This window comes from Manis pentadactyla, chromosome 9 (assembly GCF_030020395.1).
Source record: "Manis pentadactyla isolate mManPen7 chromosome 9, mManPen7.hap1, whole genome shotgun sequence".
In the NCBI taxonomy this organism is placed as follows: Eukaryota; Metazoa; Chordata; class Mammalia; order Pholidota; family Manidae; genus Manis; species Manis pentadactyla.
This window is the reverse complement of record NC_080027.1, coordinates 122,203,102-122,225,004: the sequence shown is the minus strand read 5'-3', so window position 1 is coordinate 122,225,004 and position 21,903 is coordinate 122,203,102. Positions and strand designations below refer to the sequence as shown.

General features: G+C 56.8%; 1 protein-coding gene across 9 annotated transcripts; it reads right to left on the bottom strand.

The window, feature by feature from the left end:
• Positions 1-2,121: 2,121 nt before the first annotated feature.
• SLC45A3 (solute carrier family 45 member 3) lies at positions 2,122-21,468 on the bottom strand. Of its 9 annotated transcripts, XM_036909740.2 has the most exons (6): positions 20,163-20,813; positions 19,885-20,039; positions 8,497-8,893; positions 6,863-7,648; positions 5,938-6,203; positions 2,122-3,871 (listed from the first exon to the last, which is right to left on the bottom strand). In XM_036909740.2, exons 3-6 carry the CDS (start codon positions 8,666-8,668, stop codon positions 3,434-3,436), a joined length of 1,662 nt encoding a protein of 553 aa, XP_036765635.2. In that variant the 5' UTR covers positions 8,669-8,893; positions 19,885-20,039; positions 20,163-20,813; the 3' UTR covers positions 2,122-3,433. The 9 variants fall into 9 exon arrangements, with proteins under 9 accessions (XP_036765635.2, XP_036765639.2, XP_036765632.2 ...); XM_036909744.2 differs by lacking the exons at positions 19,885-20,039; positions 20,163-20,813 and adding an exon at positions 21,369-21,468; XM_036909737.2 differs by lacking the exons at positions 19,885-20,039; positions 20,163-20,813 and adding an exon at positions 20,966-21,090.
• Positions 21,469-21,903: the final 435 nt, after the last annotated feature.

Below are 21,903 nucleotides of genomic sequence, written 5' to 3'. Positions count from 1 at the left end.
CGACCTACACAGTAACAAGTGCCCCCAGTGCTGAGATTATGGTCTCTAAATACCCTTTTCCACAAAGGCAACCAGAGACCATTAGAGGAAATAGCTTATTCCAGGTCTGTGGAGGGAAATGTACAAGATGAGCCCGGACATCTAGTCATGCAGAAAGCAAAGCTGTCAAGACCCATTTAAGGTTGTATCAAAAAAGACTCAGAAATCAACTAGAAGAGGCTCCCTTCTAGGTGGGAAACAATTTGAATATGAATAACAATTACAAAGGACTGAAATGCATTAAATATGTTTAAATCCATGAGTGCATAAAGACACTAAGGGAAAAAAACCTCTCAGTCATTAGGGGATGTGAAGGAATCAATTCATTGTTTTGAAAACTGGTAACTACAAGGAAGAAGTCAAGAACTTTGTAAGAAAATAATACCATCATTTTCCAATGCCTGTGACATAATGGAACTAATATGTCAATGACTACTAACCTCAACAAAGAAACACAACCAGACAATACATACTCTCTTCCATGAAGTACACAAATATATTAAGTATTCTTGCAAAAACAAAAAAATCAAATCTCACCTCGTCTCTGACTTAAATGACCAATTTGCAGAAAATACAGGGGCAATAAAAACCTGTGAAATGTCACCATGGGAATGATCCATAGGATAAACAGCCCAGTTTTTTAACAGGTAACTTGCAATGAAAAAACAGAGAAGGTACCTATAGATTACAGACATTTGAGAGACACGTCAACCAATTGCAACATCTCAAACTTATATGAACAAAAAACTTTATGAGACAGGGAAATATGAACAATGACTAGATATTTGATTATATACTAAGGAATTTTTTTTTTGGTCTGATAATATTAATGTGGCCATGTGGTATTTTCTTTTTAATAAGACCATATCTTTTTTAGGAATGAAATATATCTGAAATTTGCTTAAAAATTATGTAGTTGCAGTATATGGAGTAAGTAAAATATTTAAAGGCCTGTGCCCTTATGATGGGAAAGATCAGGTCTGAATCTAATCAAGCCTCTAGATCTTGTTACCAGTTTATAGGGGGATGGGGGCAGGGGGGTGGGGGGATGCCATCTTAAGTGGGCACTTCTGTAAGAAAAATGACTATTTCCTCACAAATGAATGGTAAAAAGAAAACGAGGGAAACTGTTAGAGATTAAGCCACTAAATGCAACTTACTTTAGTTGTTTCGCTTAGTTGGATCTTGATTTGAACAAACCAACTGTGAAAACACACTTTTGAGACAACTGGGGAAAACTACATAGGCTGATTAAGGGCCGATAATAAGAAATTACTGTAGGATACGTTCATGGCATTGTGATGGAGTTGTTAAAAAGTCCTATTTCTTGAAGATACACTCTGAAGCATTTACAGGTGAAATGAAATTATATCTGCCATATGCTTTGAAAATACCCCAGGGGGCAAAAAAAAAGAAAAAAAAAAGGCAGGGGCGAGAGAGTTGATTAAATAAAAATGGCAGAATGTTAATAATTGTAAAGTTTGGTTCATTATATCAGGTTCATTACTCACATATCAGAAGATTTCCATAATAAAAAGTTAAATAAAATAAGGCACATTCAAAAACTGAAGTCCCTGCAGAGGATGTTAACTATACCAACCACTCGAGGGACAGTTAAGCCAGTCGGGTGTGGAGAGGTGAAGGAGGTGGGAAGGCGGGAAAAGCTGAAACTGACCCGGACCTGGCGGGGAGATGGGGAGGGCGGGACAAAGGTGCAGGGGCCTGGAAAGGGGGCCAGCTTGTGCCAGGGGTGCTCCTGTAGCTGAGTGCTTGCTCCATCCCTTTGGCCACATTGTGAGCCGCTGAGAAGGGAAATGCTCCCACTGCCCCGCACCCTGTGCCCTCCCCTCCCCCTCCTGCTCTGCATTCTCAAAGGGGCTCCCCAGTCCTGGGGGTGACCCAGCGGGTGGCACAGCCCTGCCAAATCACCAAGCCACTGAAAGAGTGCAGGTCTGTGGCTCCATCTGCTGGTGATGCTGGAAACAGAAGCTGCCAGAATGTGGGGTCCCTGTGAAATGGAAACTGAGGATAATTTGAGAGAGAAATATGGTCCTGCCCCTTAAGAAAAGATAAACAGACCAGTTAAACATATAAGAAGACTTTAATTTCATCACCATCAACGTTATACTCTGATTGCTCACATAAAGTATAAAATATTTACTCCACTGAATAAATAAGACATAACATTATTGCAAATGGCACTTAAGCCCCCCAGAGATAAGACGTCCTTAGCCCGGGCAGGGGATGCTCCTGAGCTTCTGTGTGGGACTCCCCAGGCACGGACACGCCCTGGGGCTGAGACAGACGGAGGCTCGGGGGGCCACACTCTGCTTCTGGTTCTGCCAGAGCCCCATGGAGAGCGCTGTGGAGCCAGCGGGGAAAGGCGGGCCTGGGCCACCCCTTCACCAGCCCAGTCCTAGAGGAAGCAGGGGCCTTGGGGCGCCAGCTGGGTCAGGAGGGGAGGGGAGGCTGCTGAGACCTGGAGCCCCACCTTCCCCCTTCCCCCAGGACCCCAGCCTTGGGTAACAGGATTTGGGTCATCAGCTGGGGTGAGCAGAGCTTCCAAGCTCCAGGGCTAGGCGGCCTTGGGGGCAGACCAATCACCCCAGGAGAGGAAGATTCTGGCGGTGCTCAGCCCGGTAACCAGCCATCTCCCGGGACGCAGTCATTGGGGGTCACCTCCCAGACACCTGTGTGGCAGGGCTGGGAATTGATTCCCCTCTACTTAAATAAATAAGTTAAATATTTAAAGGCCTGTGTCCCTGTGATGGCCACACCGGGGCCAACCAGCCGTGTCCTGATATGTAGGGGTGGGGGAAGAGCAGAAAGGCAGTGCCGTGGGGCCAGGCAGCCTTCTCTCTACCCTCAGGATTCTTCCTCCCAAGTAACTTTCGTATTTGCAAATCTCGTGGAGGAGAGTTTCACACTGGAAACTCCCACGCAAGAGCAACACTGGGGACACCTATAAAATAAGGGGGTTTGGGAGAGACCAGGTGGCTAAATTCACTCAGCCACCCACATCCCTTGTCCTGGTATGCCTTGACCGGGACACTAGCTGCTAACCCTGAGCCTAGTAATCCGCCTGCAGAATCCTGCATTCCAGTGCATGGAGATAACAAAACGCCCTGCCCTTTTGGCCTCCCTGTAGATGTCCAGACTGAAGCCCATGTGGACCACCAGTCAAGCCAGCCCTGACGACCAGGGGGAAACAGAAAGGCCTTGTGCCCCATCTGTGCGCCTATGCACCTCACCAACGCGAGGTGGCAGCAGAGAGGCACGCCGCTTTGGTGGCAGCAGAAACAGAAGGGCCAGGCCCACAGCCGCAGGCTAACGAGAATGGCACGGGAGGTGGAACCCAGTGAGGAAGGCCCTCCTTCAGTGGGTCAGAAGTAGTCTACACCGAGTATTTGGCCAAGTCACTCTTGTCGAACACTACCTGTGTAGCAAAGTAAATGGCAACCAGACCCAGGCCTGCAGCTGACACCATATATGCAGTGACAGACTGGCTGAGCTGGACAATGGAGCCCATCAACAGGGACGGGGCCACCTGGGACAGCAGGAAGGCACTGTCCAAGATGGCAAGGTCCAGGCAAATGCCCCGGCCTGGAGCGACCCTGGCCTCGGGCGGCTCACCCACCACCACACGCATGGACACATCGCAGGCAGAGGCCCCACAGAGTACAGGCGGAGTCGTGAGCAGGCTGCTGCCTCCAGCACCCGCAAGCCCGCTGGGGAAAGGAGACCCAGCCTTGGGGCCCGCTGGGAAGCTGGTCATCAGGCCATCCTCACTGGCACCACCTCCAGCGTCTCCTCGGTATTTGGGCAGGAAAACCTGGGGGAGGGGGTAGAAAAAGTTGACAAAGACAGATGTGTACCTAGGTCCGGGATTCCCTGGCTATGAAACAGACCCTGGCCTTCATCCCAGGGGCTGGAAAAAACTAGGCAACAGGCCTTAATGCAAATCAGGCAGTGGGTCAGAAACCTGAACAGACCCTGCTCCATCTGATCTAGGCTCTCCCTGGCAGCAGGCGCAGGGGAGGGGGCAGGAGGAGACAAAGCTGAAACCAGAAGTCTAGGGCTCCTCTAGCCTCTCCGAGAACTGGTAAGTGGCAGACAGACTCACACTGCAGGTCAGGAAGAGAATGGACCCCCACAGTAAAGGAGAAGACCCTGGCAGAATGCAGACAGGCGAGAAGAGGGAAGAGTCAGGACAGAGGAACAAATTCAAAGGTGGGGCCCCTGAGGGCCAAAGCCCCGCGCATGCTCTCCTCTCCTTCCCCCTTCCTGCCTCCCCACTTGGCCATTCTTGTTGCCCTCTGCAGAGCTCTGCCCCCATGGGGGTCCCAGGCCCTAGCTGTAGTTGCCCTGTGGTGAGGTGCCATGGCCCCAGCCTGGGGGGCCAGTGCACTCAGCCTGGAGGAAGAGGAGAAGGGGCAGCGGATGGTCCTCTTTCAGACCCCCACGGCTCGGCTAATGGTGAAGCCCTTCTGAGAGTGACCTGCCCAGGCCCGCCCCCAGCAGCCTGGAGCCTCCTGTCAAAGGCCAGAACTTATCCTACCCTCTCTCCGTGCCCACTAGCACCTAACACATAAGAGTTCTTGAGCTGCTGTGTCAGAGCTTTGAGCCACGGCCGCGCTCACGCCCGACACCGGGGAAGCCTGAGGCTGGCTGTGCAGCCGGAAGTGGGCAAAGGCAGGTGCACACGGTGCACAAGACCATGTGTGTCATCAGATGCCCCCTGGAATGGGCCTCCTAGGCCTCTCCACCCTGCCTCCAACCCCAGGAAGACCAATGAGGCTGGAGCCTAGACAGGCCCCTGGGGACAGACATGCTCCTCAGTCTGAGGGGAGGACCAGCCCAGCATGTGCCCTGGCAAGATCGTAAGTGCCCAGGACTGGCCCCTGTAACAAAAGAAAAGAGGCTGATGGAGGTTATCCGTGTACCAAAAGGGGTCTCAGGGACCAGGCTTCTCCAGCTAAAACCCTGGTCCCTCCCTCCATCTCTGCCCCTTGCCCCTGCAGCTGCCTGTTCAGTTAACGGGCCTCCCAGCTAGGTATTTTTCTGCTGCCCGACTCATGTCCTCCAAGAGGCAGAGGCGTGCCTTCCCTACAGTCTGCCAGCTCAGTGAGGGCAGGCCTGTGTCTCCTCCCCAAGACACCCCCTTTCTTGCCCTCCCAGGCCGAGCTCTGCATCTAGGGCTGTAGCTCAGTGAGTTCCCTACTGGGGACAGAGGTGACCACACAGCCTGGGCCAGGAGGCTTCCCACAGAAGGGGGCCCCTGGAAGGACTGGCTAGTATGGGGCCGAGCAGGAAAGAGGCCCCCAACTTACACAGTGCCCAGGCAAGTGGTGTCAGGTGCGTCGGGCTCAGAGATCCGCCGTGGGGGCGGGGGGGGCGGAGGCAAAGGAGTGATGCAGGGAAAGAAAAGAGAGAGTTAGGCAGGAAAGGAAGATAAACCAGAGAGGCAGCAGTAAGGAGCCTCCCCATTCCGGAGACCGAATCAGGGCCTAGGAAAGTCACATCGCCCCTCCCTGAGTAAGGACCATTCCCACTCACCGTGTGAGACACTAGGTGCCCCAGAGGTCATCCGATCCAGTCCCCTGCCTCTACACAGAACAACCCAGCCCAAACTGAGGGCTTCTGCTAGCCTGATTCTCCAGGGTTCCCAGAGAAGGATTTCATGTTTCCTGCAATCAACCACTCAAGTGCTTTATGGTCCCGATGCCGGAAGTCATTCCCAGAATCTAATCTACACCGGCCTTCCGCAGCCCGTGACTCTGGCCCTGGGGCTGCGATGGGCTTCCTCTCCATCAAAGAAAGTCTCCAACTTCTCTTGCCAGACACTGGAGCTAGTCAGCCTCTCCCCACCCTGTCCCACCCAGAGGCCAGCGTGAGTACCTGCTTCTCCCGGTGGTAGAGCGAGGCGAGTGTGTAGGGCAGGATCTGCAGGGCAGAGAAGGTGAACCCCGTGAGGGCAGCCGAAGCAGTGACCACAGCCACGCTGCGGGACAGGCACGTGGCACCGGCAGCCACAGGGAAGGCCACCACGCTGGCCAGATAGACTGCCCGGGTGCCAAAGCGCTGCACCAGGCGGTCCATGCCCAGCGAGAAGAGCAGGGAGATGGCACACTGCAGGAATAGCCCCAGGCTGCCCATCCGGACCCCTGCAGAGGGAGGCAGGGACGAGGCAGTCAGGCTGGGAGGGGGAAGGGGCCCAATACAATCCGGGGAGGGCTCAGAATTAGGGGCCACGGGCACCTGCTGCCCAAGATCTGCTGCACACCAGACCTGCTCCCCAAGCCCCCGCACGCCCTGTAGCAATGGGAGTCTAGGCTCTTCCACTGACCCTAGAGAATGTTGCCAAAGGCACTAAGGGCAAATGTTCTAAGGGTTCTAGTGCTCAGCTACCCAGGGGCACGAGAGGGAACACAAGGTCAGTTCTGCCACAGGCTCCAAGAGAAGGCTCGGGACGCCTGAGTGGGGAGGTCCTGGTGAGGGGTTCGGAAAGTCAGTAGGGGGCAGGAGGCACGCTGAAGCTGGAGCCAGCTGGACCTGAGACCCAGCCTGGACTCCTCCACTCCGGTGGGCCTGAAATAAGCTCAGCCTTCTCTCCAGTCAGGCTGGGGTAATGGCTCTGATCAAGCTCTCAGCAGCCTGAGGCCCTTCTGAGACAGCAGGTGGAGCCACGTGAGCAGACTGCAGCGGGGGCCCATCCCACGGGCACAGCCACCAGCCTGAGCACAGGCCGTGGGCATCTCCCTATACCTGCATGTGCCCCTGAGGGCAGACCCACAACCGCCTCCCTGAGTGGCCGAGGCCTTACCTTCATCGTAGTGTTTTCGGGCCTCGGTGCCTGGCTCAGCTCTGGGCACACCCTTGTACAGTCCCTCGCCCACGAAGTCCGTGTAGAACAGCGTGAAGGTCATGAATGCCATCCAGCTGCACAGCTCAGCCACGAAGAGTCGGCGCAGGGTGTGAGGCACGCGGCAGCAGATGTGGTGCAGCTGGGGAAACAGCGCAGCCAGGTTCTGGAGAGCCAGCCGGGTGCGGCACAGGCAGAGATGCGGTGGGATGGAGGGGACCAACAGCCCATCCGCCGGCTCAGCCGGGCCCTGTGCTGCCTCCTCGGCCACAAACAGCGTGGCTGCCACACACGTGAGGAAGATGAGAGCGAGCAGGCCAAAGAGGCACTCCTCCTGGGTGCCCAGGTAGGGGGCCAGGGTGCTGGTGTCCCAGTCAATGGCGGGCAGGAGGTAGCCCAGGCATCCCCCGAGGCTGATCATGAAAGCGTAGACGGAGAAAGCCTGGCGACAGTGGTCCGGGTCCCGGAAGAGGTCAGAGAGCAGGGCCTCCAGCGGAGTGAAGCACACCTGGCCACAGAAGTCCAGCAGCCCCACACCCAGGATCAGCAGGGCCAACTCCAAGGGCCTGGTGTCCGGGCACAGCAGTCCTGCCAGCCAGCTGGCCCTCGGGATGAGGAAGAGGCCCAGGAGAACGCCCAGGGACAGGGCCCAGATGAAGGGTCTCCGGCGGCCACAGCGCCCGCGCCAGTGGTCACTGGCTGAGCCCAGAAGCGGGACCGAGACCAAGCCCAGCACTGGACCAATGCCTGCAGGAAGAGCGGCAGTGCAGCAGTGTGAGCCGGGGCTGCGCCCTGTGGGGCTAGCCCTCCCGGGAAGGATGCAAATGATCACGGTACCGTCACCGGCAGGCCAGCTCTGTACTGCATGCTGCGCAGGGACTCCAGTTTATCCCTCACAACTGGGGCCACTAATACCTCTTTTTAGGATGGGGAAACTGAGGCATAGAGCCGTTGATAAGTGGTACTTGTGCACAGACACAGAGCTAGGGAAGGCGAGAGGCAGGGTTTCAACAGGCAGTCTGACTCCAGAGCCTGTAATCCCGACAGAACCCCTTCTTCCTGAGAGTCACAATGTTGACCACTAGCCTTCTGGGGGTTTTGCAGAATTTATCTGCAGTCAGGAGCCCAGCCCCTGCCTAGGGGTAAAGAAGAGCCCTGCCTGGGAGCCCCAATCCCATTAATTACCAGCCAGCTGCACAGCCTGGCTAAGTCACCCAACCTCTTATAAGCCTCTGTTATCTCCTCTGTGAAATGGACCACCTCAGAGGCTTGCTGCAAGGATAAAATGAGATAACGGGTATCAATTGTCAAGAGTTGGACAAAGGTGAGGAACAACTTCTCCAGTGCCTCCTATGGGCCAGGCACTGTGTGCGGGCCGACAGGGAGGTGAGCAGGGAATGCCCCTGCACTCTTTTCTTCCTCTTGGGTCCCCCTCAGCCCAGGGTCTCCCCTTTCTCCAGCAATGCTGACCCATTGGCTCATGGGCAGCAGGCAGCAGCCTCCCCTCCAAGCAGCCCTCTGGGCAGAGACTCTGCCATCCTGCTTCCTGGGCGGCATATCTCGGAGCACAAGGGCAGGAGGATGTGGTGACTCACCCAGCACCATGGTCATGAACTTCTCCTCTACGCCCACTTCCAGCAGCAGGGGTGGCACGTAGGTGATGCCTGCGGCCAGACACACCTCCAGGCCAAAGGTCAGCAAGTTGACCAGCAGGAGCTGGGCTTTTCGATGCCGCAGCAGGCGGCCCACCCACAGCCTCTGGACCATGGTGGGCCAGGCAGGTAGGGCTCTGGCCGGGTCACACGCTCCAGAACTGCTTCATCTCAGCCCTGCCCCAGATGCCCAGGCCTCTCCTCTTCGCTGCCGCCGACTGCCTAGGACTCAGCCGAGAAGCCATGTCTGCCAGCCCTCTGTGCAGGTGCAGCTTCTCAGCCCATGCTAGACTCCTGCTGGCGTGGGGTGCCGGGGTGGAAACATCTCATCACTCAGATCCTAAAAGGGCAGGAACAAACACAGAGCGTTAAGTCCTGGGAACACGGTCTCCAGGATTGCTCTGAATTCTCTGAATCTTAGTCACTCCCCGGCTGATGGTGTGGCCCTGCCACCTAGGTGCCACTCACTACTGCCCAGTCAGGAAATGCATGTTAATATTAGCCTAAAGCTGGCATAATTAATAAAGCAAATATAATTTTTAAACTTTAGCACACTATGATGCCAAACAAATGTTTGTATTCTCTAGTTTGGAATATCTTCAAAATTGACTTTAACTGCTAGCAGTTTGGGGAAAAAAAAACCCCAAACCAACTGAACTCCCAGGTCCCAAGGCCCTGTGATCCATGTGGCCCCCGGAGACCCTCTGCCAGGCCTGGTTTCTTTGCTTTTCTCTCTCCATTTCCCAAGGATGGGCTGTCAATTCCCCTTTGTTCAGAGTAGCACTTCCTATGGGGCCCTGCCTGGCTGCACGCCACGGTGCACCTTAGCTCCCAGCCTCTGAGGAGGATGGGGGGAGGGGAGGAGGGCTTGGGTTTTAGCCTGTCCCTGAGACCGCTCTGGGAGCGCTGCCCTGGCAGAGTCTCTGAGGGTCTGAAGGGAGAGAAGAGGAGGCCTGAGAACCTCTCCCTTGAGTTTCTCCCCACGCTCAACATTCACTCAGAAGAAACATTCCTTCGGGTGCTGCCCAACTGCCATGGGACAGTGCAGCCGCGCCCAGGTCCCAGCCTCAGCAGGGCATGAAACCACACCACTGGGCACCTGTGATGAAGCCCGTGGCTCCAGAAGGCCCCACCGCTTCCCTTCCCAAGCAGCCTTTTCTTCACTCTCAGCAGGAAGTCCCCACAGCCCTTGGGACTAAGCCTGCCTCCTGTGCACAGGGATCCCACTTGGGGAGTGGCCTCTCTGCGCCCCTGGCTCCCAGCAAGTGACCTCCAGGTCTTGCTTCCTGACGGCAGCAGTCTGCTCCGTTCAGAAGCAACCACAAAAGGGGGGAAGTCAAGTCAGCCATGAAAAGGAGGCACAGAGGGCAGGCCTTGGCGAGAAAAGCCGAGAGTCCCTCACCTGTCCATCCCAAAGTCAGGGTGGGAGGTGAAGAGCCTCACATCACTCGTGGCTGGAGTCTGCAGTGCCTGCTCTCTCCTGCCTCGTTCAGTCCCAGAAGTGCTGAAGAGTTCAGCTCGCACCCACAGCCCGTGGCCAGGCGCCCACCACCTTCCCAGGGCACCCGCAGCCCTCATCCATTCCCTCCTCCAATCTCACATCTTGTAGTTCGGTGCTTCGACTTCTTTCACTTTTCACAGGTGCTCTTGGAGCTGTGCCACAGAGAAATCTGACGGCCGCCACTCTGGCTAAGACGTGTCCATCCCTTAACTGCCTTCTGGGGCTTGCAGCTGGCTGGCCAGGCAGGAAGGGACCTCAGATAAGGCTGAGCAACCAGAAGCTCCTTTCCCAAAGTCCCACTCAGACCCAGACCACCCACTCTGAGAACTCCTATGTGGGTGGCAGCCACAAGACTGTGAAATACTGATCCACACAGTCCCAAAAGAGGGCTGGGGGGCCGCCATCAGTCTCAGGTGGGTGGTTGTGGGTTCAGCTTGAGCTGAGCCCCTCCTTGGTGGCCGCACTGCCCAGCACCCCCCAGAAGGGAGCAGGAGACCGCACACAGACCCAGGGGTGGTGCTATCCTGCCTGGAGGGAGAGGTTCTGGGTCAAAATGCCTGCAGCCCGTTTCACTTGCCTCCCAATCTGGAAGGCCGTGGACACTCACCTGCTCTGGGTTGACCGGGCCTTCCCTGGGCAAACAGACTGCCGGACGGACGCAGCCTCACCCACAACCTGCCCCCATTCCCACGCCCGGCTGCTCCCTGTCGTTTAAAATAAATTGCTCCAATATCGCCCCACCTGCTTTCTTGCCTCCCTTAGGCCTGCTCCTCACTCCCCGGAATGGGCCAAACTCTCCTTGGCCCAAAGAAAGACAAAAAGGGGTGAAGAGGACTTTCCCCTCGTCCCCCTTCAGCCCAGATAGCTCGCTAGCTGCCTCCTGAGTCCCCACCCTCCTCTCCCAAGAGGGCTTTTACCTGGGCACCAGGGGCTGAGCCAGGGGGAGAATTCATTGAAAGAAGTTGGGTAGGAAGTGGGCAGGCTCCCAGCCCTGCTCGGCACCCCTCTACTCTTAGGTTGCTGAGCCCATCCCCCCTCTTTTCACTTGCGTTGTACCCTCCTGGGCACTCTTTCACCCCACGCTCTATTCTTCCCAGCCCAGAATTGCCTGAAGAATTCCAGGCCCATAGGAATACTCTCCTTTCCAACACCCCCCTTTCTTCTCTTTACATCTCCCCCAGCTCCTGTCTCCCCGACTTCATCCCACGCTAAGGCCCTCAGGTGGGGGAGGCTACAGGACCCCCACAGCACTAACCCACCCACCAGCCACCCCTCCAGGGCCTCCTGCTGCCATCCCCACACACACCAAGGAAATTCCGGCCTGACCCCGGAGGGGCACAGCAGAGAAGCCCACGTCCTGCTCCTCCTGCCCCGACTCCCAAGCTCAGAGAGGTGGGAGGGCATGAGGCAGTGCATCACCACTTCCCTGGCTACCACTCCTGTTCGCAGCCCCAGGGCACACTTCTCGCCAAGACCTGGAGAGGACCCTCACTGCTGGGTATCCTGTCTGGGTGCTCCCACAGGCAGGGAGATGGGCCAATGCTCCCCACACCCTCCCCTCTCAGACTTGCTTCGCCCCGAATCCTCCTGCCCCACTGTTCCCGGAGCACTCTTGCCTGTCTGGCAAACAGAAGATCAACCAGCAGAGCCAGCCTCCCTGCACTCACCTGGTGGGGAGGAGGAAGGAAGAGGAGGTACAGAAAGGGGGTGTCTGGCCCACCTTGCAGAAAGGAACAGAGCCTTCTAGGAGTTTTCTTAAGTTCTCTTAAGTTCCAAATATCTCCCCTCCTCTCAGGGCCCCCTGATGACAGGGCAGCAAGAAAGCTGGAGAAAACCTAAGACCTCTGGGAACCTTCCTGGGGCTCTGTCCCGGGCCATCTGTCCTCCCGGAGGCCGGCCGGTCAGTGGACCTGCATTCAATGGGCAGCTCCAGGTCCCAGGAGAGCTACGCCCTCTACGCTCCAACACTTGAGCACATGGCACTCCCAGAGCAGGCTGCGGGCTCCACCCCAACCCTCTAGTACCCACCCGAGCAGGAGGAGGAGACTGGGAAATGTTTAGCTAATGCATAAAGGGCTGAGAGCAAAGGGAGGTAGGCGATGTGAGCAACAGGTAAGACCTAAACCCACACACACCACGTAAATTCCAGCCTGACCCTGGAGGGGCAGCTCCTAAGGGTTCACAGGTGGTGTGTGGATGGGACAGACCCCACCACACCGTGGCCAGAATGCCCAAGGACTGTTCCCCTTGACCCACTTCAGGTTAGGCTCTGGGCAGAGTACAGGGAAATGAAACTGAGCAACAGGAACAAACTTGGCCTGAACTTTCTCCAAGACTCAGAAGACAAGAGTCGAGGAGGTGGGAGGCAAGGCGATCAAGCCCACTCCTGGGAGCTCCGGATGGGAAGGGAGGGTCAGAGGGACATAGAAAGAGGCCTTTGAGGGCTTTCAAAGGGGCTCCTGCCACCCTGCACAGCTGAGGTGGAGCGGGTGGGGGGCTGGGGGGGAGAGCAGATTGCCTCTGCTGACAGACAGAGGCTGGGGGAGCCGGGTTGGGGGCAGCCTGCCGCAGGCCAGCGTCAGGCAGCAATTCTATGGCCTCTTTATGCAGGCCAGAGTCCCCACACCCCGCCCAGGCACATCAAACGGCTGCAGCCCCCATCCTGACCCCGCGGGCTCAGTGACCCTGCCATCCTCCCTCCACACTCACAAAGACTGGGCTGCTTTCTCACACGCTCCTGGGGAAGCAGCCCCTCCCCAAACAGAAGGAAACTGGAGACCCGGCAGGCCAGCCTCAGGAATAATGACTCAGCTGCAGAAAGGGGCAGGCTCACTGCAGGCCCACCCAGCTAAGGCAGGCCCCAAGCCTGGGCTGAGGGTGGGCAGCAACAGGGAGAGGCTTGGGGAACGGGGTACCTCATTCCCCTACACCGTGCTGGACTCGAGTCTCAATCTAAGTTGAGCTCTCCCAGGCCCTCCAGACTGGGGACAGAGAAGGGGTCTGGGAGTTCACCAGCCCAACATCCCTGTGACCCGCCCTCTCGCCTCAGTATTGGGGGCCAATGTCCTTGGCCTCACCTAGTAAAGCCTAGCACAGTACACTCCCAAAATGAGCTCTGCCCCCATGGCGGCTCCACAAGGGGCCTTGGGGCACCCCAGAAAGGGGCTGGGCTGGCCAGCCAGGAGACCTGAAAATGGACATCCTTCAGAGGGACGACCTACCTGGGCAGCTGAGGGGTGGGTGAGGGGCAGGGTTAGGCTGGGCTTGGCCTCAGGCCTTGCAATCCATTTTCAGCCTATGATTCTCTGGCCTCAAATACTTCCAAAGAAGTGAGGGTCTGTGTCTCCAATCACATCCTATCAAAACGCAGTGATTGGCGCAAATAGCTGGAGCCCACGACTTTGAAGAGTTCCCACAGACACCTTGAAAACACTACTCAGAAAAGCAACCTTTCCACCTCAAGGAAATCGTAGGAAAGAATAAGAGCTGGACAGAGGGGGGCGATCCCACCCCCACCCCAGACTTGCTGCCTGGCTCCTGCCTCCTCAAGGGCCCAGAGGCCAGGGATTTAGAGTTCGCCCTGCTGCGCTGCCTTTTCTTCGCCCAGACTGGAAGCCTTCTGCTTAGCAGCTTGTCAGAGGGAGCAAGGGGGCTGCCGGTGGGGACACAAAGGCGGATTAGGGAGAAACCTCTCGGCCTGCAGAGTAATCCATCAAACTCTCTCCCGGCTGCCAGCTCTGGCCCCTTCCCGCTCAATTCCCCTCCAGCTGCTGTGGGCCCCCCACCCCCACCGGCTCCTGAGCCCTGTCACATTGGGCAGCTAAGAGAATCCCAGGCCCTGGGTGGGGGCAGAGGGGGCACACTGCAGACACTGGGAAAAGGGCAACGGCTCCCTCCCCCACCTCACCCCCCAGTGTGAAAACCCAACAGGTGGCAGTGGCTTGGAGGAAAGTTGCCTTTGTTGCCCTGAGCCCCAGCCCAGCTTCTGAAAGGAGACAAATGCCAGAGGAGGTTGGGGGAAGGGGTGGGGAAGGGATGGGGGATTGTCCACAGAACCCACCCATCCCCTCCCCTCTCCAATCCAGCCACAGGGATCCTGGGGTTGGCCTGACCCTCCGTAGGCCAGTCGGTCCTCCTGCAGCGTAAGCCGAGGTGAAGCAATCCTGGCAAGGGTCACCCGGAGATCTCACGGTGACGGCCACACGGACACACATCGGACTCCAGGCAACAGGCCTCCCAATCAGACTTCCTTGCTGAGAACACCTGTGACCCAAGGCCACCCTGGGTCACCCTGACCGAATGCCCTCCAAACCAAGATAGCCAGTACTCTACAGCCTGGTGCTCTCTGCCACCCAATGGGCCACCGGCCTCTGAACCCTGGCGGACTCAGCAGGGTGACCTAGGTTTAGCAGTCTGACCTGGGTTTGCATGCCAACTCCGCCACTTACGGTGACTGTGGGAACTTGTTAACTGGCCTCCCTAAGCCTCAGTTTCCCCATCAGCAATTAATAATAGCAGCTAACATTTGAGGTTCACTCCTCTTGCAAGAGTTTGAATCCTCTAGTCACCCGATGAAGTGAATACGATGAGTATACCCATCGGACAGTCAAGGAAACCTGGACAAATAATGCCCACTTCTTAGCCGTGCAGTGTGTTTAAGAGAAAGCATGTTGAAATTCCTGGCGAGGAAGCTTTCTCATTCCCAAGTGGGAGCAGCAGAGGTCAGAGGGGGACAAACTGTGCCTTTCTTCTGGATTCCTTGCCCAGCACCCCTGTGCATCCTGCACCCCTGTGCGTCCAGCACCAGCACCTCTTTCAGCGCCAGAGGCCAGAGGAATGCCAGGAATGCAAATGCCTCCCCAGGTGCCGGCCCCAACAGGTGAGGAGAGGTCACTGCAGCAGACCTGCGGGGAGTGGAGGCTTCCAAGGGAGGTGGAGCGTGGCATACACCTCCCAGGTACAAGACAGCGTGGTTCCCACCCACAGGGAGAAGCAGCACAGTGGCTGACACCTACTAACTGTCCAGGAGGGGTCTGCTATGTGCTGGATACTTTGATGTAGCTTTCTCTCTAATTCACCATTCATACAATCCAACGAAGTAGCTATTTAATATTCCTATTTCACAAGGCGGAAAACAGAGGCTCAGAGGAATGCGTTAAGATGCCCAAGGTTGCACAGATAAAAAAGGGTTGTGTGGAAAGTTCAAACCGTTTGACAATTCTGGAAAGTGCTCTGAGCTGTGAGCCAGGGCAGCGACGTCCCTTGTCAGCAACTTTTGTTGCTCTGTAGCCTGGACAAGCCATTTTGCCTCTCTGGGGCTCAGTTTCTGCACCAGTGAAACAAGAGCTAGTCTAGATGCTAAAGTTCTTTACAACTGTACAGCTGTATGATCTCACCCCCACCCACCTTGCCAGGTCGGGTGCTCTCCATGGACAGGCACCCACTGAGCGCTCACTGACAAGGCCACACGGCAGTGGGGAAGGGGTTTCATAGCCCTCCACTAAAGAAGACACGAGAACCAAGCAAAGTGGAGACTGCTCCCCAGCCGCACTTTCCCCAGCCCTTACCTGCCTGCACTTTGCCCAAGTATGACACAGTGCCCAGGGTAGCGGTCATCCAAAACTGAGCTGAGTGACCAAGACATCTGGAGGTAGAACTGCCCTATTCCCTACTCCCTCCCAGGTTGCATTCTGTTCTGGCAGAAATTAGTAACGGAACTCTCTATTTAGACCATAAGAAAGGCTTCCCTACAAGGTTGGGTAACAATACCAAGAGATCCCTTGGTGCAGGGTCCAGGAGAGAACATGGGAATGGAAGAGATCCCTTGGCACAGTCTCCAGGCCACCGGAAGATTCCCTCCCCCTGCTCCCTGCTCTTCCTACAGCCCCTGCAAAGTGAAACCTGACCGGCCTCCCTCCCGGTGAACTTGAACTTTGCCAGTGAGCTGGACCAGGCAGCTCTCCCTACTTGCACAGCCAGCCCTGACTCCTCCCTGCAGCCTCGTCTCCCTTCAGAAAGAGACCAGGGTGTGGAGGGGCTGGGCAGACCTACAGATGGGCAGAGCCCTGGGCTGGGCGTCACACCAGAGGGCTGGTTCCAGCTCTGCCATTCCCACCTATAGGACCTCAAATTCAATGGTCGCTAAGGCCCTTTCTGCCTTGATAACATCATCAGAGGGCTTGGGGCTAGACTCAGCCTACGGAAATGTGTTCGCAAAACAGCCATTTAGCAGGGAGCTGGGGGCTGGTGGGCTCCAAAAAAGACATTTTTAAATTAATGAGCCCTACTTTGCCCACCCTTGGAGGAAGTATGCCTCAGTGCTACAACCTCCCCTCCCCTAAAGGAATGCCAAAGAGCGCTAAAACTCATTCATCCACCCACCCACCCACCACTCACTGAGCAACGAGCATGTGCAAGCCCACTGTGAAGTGCTGGGCACGGCAGCAACCGCCTGCAGCCCCCCTTAGCACAGGGGATAAAATCAGAGTGCACTGAGGTGGTACACCTGCTAACACTAGTCCCTAGAGTGGGGGCCCAAGCTGTAGGGCATGTTCATTTTTCCAGGGCTTCCTAGAGGAGCTAGCAGCTGAGCCTTCCAAGATGAGCAGGTAGAATACTCTGCATTAAAGGGCAGATGTCTGCAAAACACGGCCACTGGAGCCTAGGATTTCCGCACACACCCACCTCTCTTTTTTGCCCCCTCCCCCGTGAGATGTGATGGAAAGTGTAACGGAGCCCCAATCATGGGACTGGGTTTTGATCTCAGATCTGGGCCCAAGGTGGTAGAACTGATCGGCACTGGGCTTGTTGTGGCTCCCAGAGTAGTCACTGTGCTCCAGTTCCTTCCCAGGGATGCCTCTCCCTTTCCCTGACTCCTGCCCGGCTCAAGTCCCATACCTCCTCCAGGGCTCCCAAGCTGTCAAGGATCCCCTTTTTCTTCCAAATCTTGACTGCGCCTGCGCTCACGAGGCAGCCCTCAGGGTTGGATATGGTTCATGGCCCCCCTGCTCTCTGGCTTCTGGTCTGCTCCACCCCCACCCAACTGGCCCTTCAGCTGCAGGAAAGCAGGGAGGAGTCCCTGCCAGGCCCTGAGAACGGGGGCTGCTCAGCAGAAGGCCCTGTAAGTGAGGCTGCATCAGGATTCCCATCTGATGTGATTTGAACAGGGTGCCAGGGATTCAGGCAGGACCACACTCAAGGTATCTGGGTGCTCAGCAGCCTCTAGCAACAGGAGCCAGGAGTGGGAAGCTAGGTTGCCACATTCCTAGGAATGGATTGTGTGCTCCCAGTCTGAACACTATTTGCCAGCTCAAAGGATACTTAGGATTAGCGGAGATGGGGGGTAGGGGGGTGACATAGAACATTGAGGAAGGAGGGACTGCCGTCTCATGCGGCTGCTCCCAGGGGCATTTATCTGGCTGGGTATCAGGTCTGGCCTGAATATAGTGACTAACGGACTATATTCAGGGACAGGCACTGGTCTCCAACCGCCTTCTTGCTGCTCATCCCAGCTGCCCAGTGAGTGACCTCCAGGATTAACAAAGAAGGGGAAGGGGACAAACAAGGATGAGCCCCTGGTCTGTGCAGGCACTTTGCTAAACATGTCATTTAATCCTCACTGTCACCTTGCAAGGTGAATACTACCAAGTCTATGTTATAGACACAGAAATCAAGGCCAACCAGTGAGGCAGGTCCATCTCCAACGTCAAAAGCAAGAAGTCCCACAAGTCATTCAGGGTTAGTGGCCAAACTGTGGATTTTGCCCCATGGAGGAGGAAACAGACCCTGTGGTAGAAAAAGCAATTAAACAGGAAGCTGTGGCCAGAGAGCCGGACCATCCCGTGATGGCTCTGTCAGCCGCCGCCCCCAGGCAGGGACACTTAATACACTGGACAAAGCCCCATACTCCAGCTCTATTGCTGGGAGTCAAGTGGCATCAGCATTCAAGATACTGGGCCTGGTACCAACTGGTCCAGCCTCTATCTTCGCTGTCTAGAAAACAGGACCACTGACTGTTCAAAGAAAGCCAGGCTGGGTTTTTCTTCTGAACACTAAAAGCACTGCAAAGGATGCCAAGGGATAGGGAGGGAGGACAGAGCAGAACCCCAGCTTCAGAGCACCCCTCCCTCTTACATGGTTTCCCTATCACAACAAATAACCTTTCTGCTTGGACAGTTCTTAACCTTTTGGGATATAAATTCACTTCCATCACCAGATGGTACTCTCTTTCAGCTTGAGGAGCTGGGCAGGGCAGGGGGTTCAGGACTGATTAAAAAAAAAAAAAAACAGTTGTACTCAGTATCAACAGGAGAGACCGGGATGTCCACTGCTGGTTGTATTCTTTGCACCGGCCTCAAGTTCAACTGCAGATCTGTCATTCACAGTTTACGTATGTTATAAATGGTTTAATTCTCTTGCTAAGAAACTGGCTTCTGAGTGTTCACACCACAATGGTTGCATCCATTGTCACCAAACAGCAGCTGACAATTATCAAGCTCTTTCCCATGCAGCTGCTGTGCTCAGAGCTTTACCTTATCAGCTTGTTTAATCCTCACAGTACTGAGGTGGTGCTGCCCCCCTTTTACAGAGGACGAAGCTGAAGTACAGAGAGGTGAAGTGACCTGCACAAAGGAAATGGGATTCAAACCCAGGCAATGGGTTCTAGGGGCGGGTCTCTTGACTCTCCAAAGTCCAGGACACCTGCTCCCAGGGAAACAAGGTCTAGAGCAGAACCCAAGAACAGATTCCCCTGCCAGGGGCTGCTGTCTATTTGGTAACAGGTACAGGAGACATAGTTACTAATAGCCAACATTTATAGAGCACTTTTTGGCTATCAGGGACAAAGTCCAGTGCTCTATATGCATGATTTAATAAAGCTCTATTTTTAAAATATTTAATAGTATACATACTTATAGGTATTTATATTGGTTACATTTATTATTTAATAAGTAACAAAGCTATAGAGTAGCTATGTTCATTATTATCATCATCCCCATTTTGCAGGGCGGGACACTGAGGCGAGGAGGAGGTTGAGTGACGTGACCAATGTTCCATGGCGGTGAACAGCCAAGATATAACCCCTATCTTTCTGATAGTCCGGGTTTTTATCCCGAATGGTTTAGAAGACAGTGCTTAATTTCACTTTCAGAGTCCCCAGATCACCCCCACTTTTCTGCCCTTTCTCTCCAGAGCCCTGCCCGGGCTGAGAGAGGGAGCTCCACGCCATCCCCACCACCCAGCGGCCTGGAAGGACCTCTGTGGTACCCAGGGATCACTGCCCCCTCCTCCTCCTCCTCCTTTGGGATAACCGAGAGAGCCAGTGGGGGCAGGCAGGTTCTCCCCACACTCCGTGAGTACACAGGAAAACACCCCCTACTAAACCGGGGCCTATATGTCTACAGCTGTACATTCATTCTAAGCTGTATTTTGCTCTTCAGACTCATCCGGCTGCCTCAAGGTCCATTTTTCTGAGTGCGTTTAGAACACCAGGGTTCTGGCTCCGTGACAGCCTCCGGGAGGAGATAAGGGAGGAATGAGGAGATGGGACCCATCCAACAGAGGGGCCTATGACCTCAAATAACATCGCACTCACTCCCCAGGCGACATTGCTCCACGGGTTTCCGGGCTTCCCACCCAGCCTGCCCCGCCTGGGCCCTCTGTTCCCCGCCCCCACATGCCAGCCTGTTCGCCAGGCCTTGGGCAGGTGGGTACACCAAGGCTGTCTCGCTCTGAAAGATCTTCTACGTACATGGGAAAGGCAGCCAGAAGACCTCAGAGCCAGAAGACTTCCAGGAGCCCAGCAAGGGTCACTCTGGGCCCTGTCCACTCACTGGTCATGTCAGGCTGCGGACTCCAGGGCAGTAAGACAGCAGCTGGGCTATTCTTAGTGCCGCTCCACAGGGATCAGGTCTGCCTGACAGCTGAAGGACAAGTCCTCACCAGGTACCCACCATGCCAAACTCTTCCCTCCCGCCATCTCGGGTCCCTTGGGAAAGGAGGAAGCAGGGTGGGGGAAGTAGCCCTGGGGAACGGGAAAAGCTGAGCACGTCCAGAGAGCCTCTCAGGAAGATGGAAACTGTTTCGGAGGTCAAGGGCACGGGCAACTCACAGGGCTTCGGCGCCCGAGGGCAGCAGGTGTCTAAGGGCAGGGCTGACCTCACTCAGGAGGCACCTGCCGGTCCCTGGGGGGGCTTCTCCACCAAGCGCGCTGCCAGCCTCAGCCAGGGCCCTGGGACGCGGGGCCGAGGCCGAGGCACGTCCTCATCACACCTGTTTGCTGGCCTCGGACATTTCTCACCATCCCTACGGGCGCCCAGGGAGGAGACACGCCGCCTCGACTTTCCTCCTCCCCTGAGGCAGGATGGAGGCTGAGAAGGGGGCAGAGGGACCCGGACGCGCACACGCTCCGGCCTCAACTCTCCCCTCGGGGCCGCGCCCCAAGCCCGAGGTCCCAAAGGGCCCAGGCGCCTTGCCCTCCCGTAACCCCCTCGCTGCGCCCCGCGCCCGCCCGAGGACCCCGCGGCGCCCCGGCAACCACCCCGTTCCCGGCTCCCGAGTCCCGGACGGCGAGCGCCGCGGTGACTCAGCCTGTCCCTTTCCGGTGACGCCGAGCAAACGGGAGAAAATAAATGCAACTTTCCAAAGAAAACTCGGCCGCGCGAGGCTGCAGCTGGGGCGAGGCCGGGGCTCCGGGAGGGGCCGCCGCCGGCCCTGGGACCGCGGGGACCGGCGCCGCTAGCCCGGCCCGCCCCCGGCGGAAGGACGCGCAGCCCCGCGGGGACCCGGCGGGTGCCCAGCGCGCCCCGGCCCCGGCACCCCCCGGGACGGGCGCGGGGATCGGCGGCCCCTCCCCGCGGGGCGCCCAACACGCGACACAGCGGGGTCTCCGCTGCGGGAACGGGGCGCTCCTACCTGGCCGCGGCGCGCGGCGGGCCCCGGGGCGGCGCGTGCGAGCTCGGCCCCCGCCGCCCCCGCCGCGCGCCCGTCGGAGGCTTTTAAATCTCCAGGTTACTCCGCCGGGGTGGGGGGAGCATGCGCGCTGGGGCCGCCAGGAGGGGGCGGGGCGAGGCGGGCGGGGGTGGGGTGCTGGCGGGGCCGGGGGGTGGGGCTGGTGCCCCCGGGAAGAGAGCGGGACGTCCCGCAGCCGTGTTTGCAGCCGCGGCCGCGACGGGCAGCCCCGCGCGGCGCCTAGGCTGCCCTCTCATTACCTGGGGCAGGGCGCCGCCCCCTCGCCGCTCGCCGCCAAGACATTTCGGGGGAAGCCACCCGGGTCCGCGGGGCACCTCCCCTCCGGGGGCCGGTCTGCGACCCTTACCCCGCAAGTGCTCTTCTGGCGGTCCCGTCGCTGGGCAGAGCTGCATCCCACCCATGCAGGACCAGCCCTTGATGGGAGATGCCGCATTCTCCCTACTGTTTGCTGTTCTCGGACAAAGAGCTTCCTTAGAGCTAACTCAGTCCCTCTTCCTCAAGTTAAAAGCCAAATTCCTTTAATTTTTTTCTTCCTCAAGTCTGTGTTTGGGGAAGAGGAGGAGGGTGATAAGTTGCCAGTAAAATGTTCCCTTGTCAGCCCTTGAGCAAGGTCCCAACAGATACCTGTTTCCAGAACAGAATGCCTTTGACAAGAGCAAAGCAATGCAGCTGGGAAGTAGAGACCTGGAGGGCCAGGCTGGCCTTGGGGCAGGGGCCCTGTTGTGTCTCTTTTCCTTCATGGAGTTTTACTGGGGTGAAAAGAAACCCTATTTATGTGGATTGTTGACTTGGATACTACAGGATCACAGGACGGTGCCTGTGAAGGGGAGGGCCTCGTGGGCTGCAGCCCGGACTGGGGTTCCTGGGCTCCAGGCCTGGCC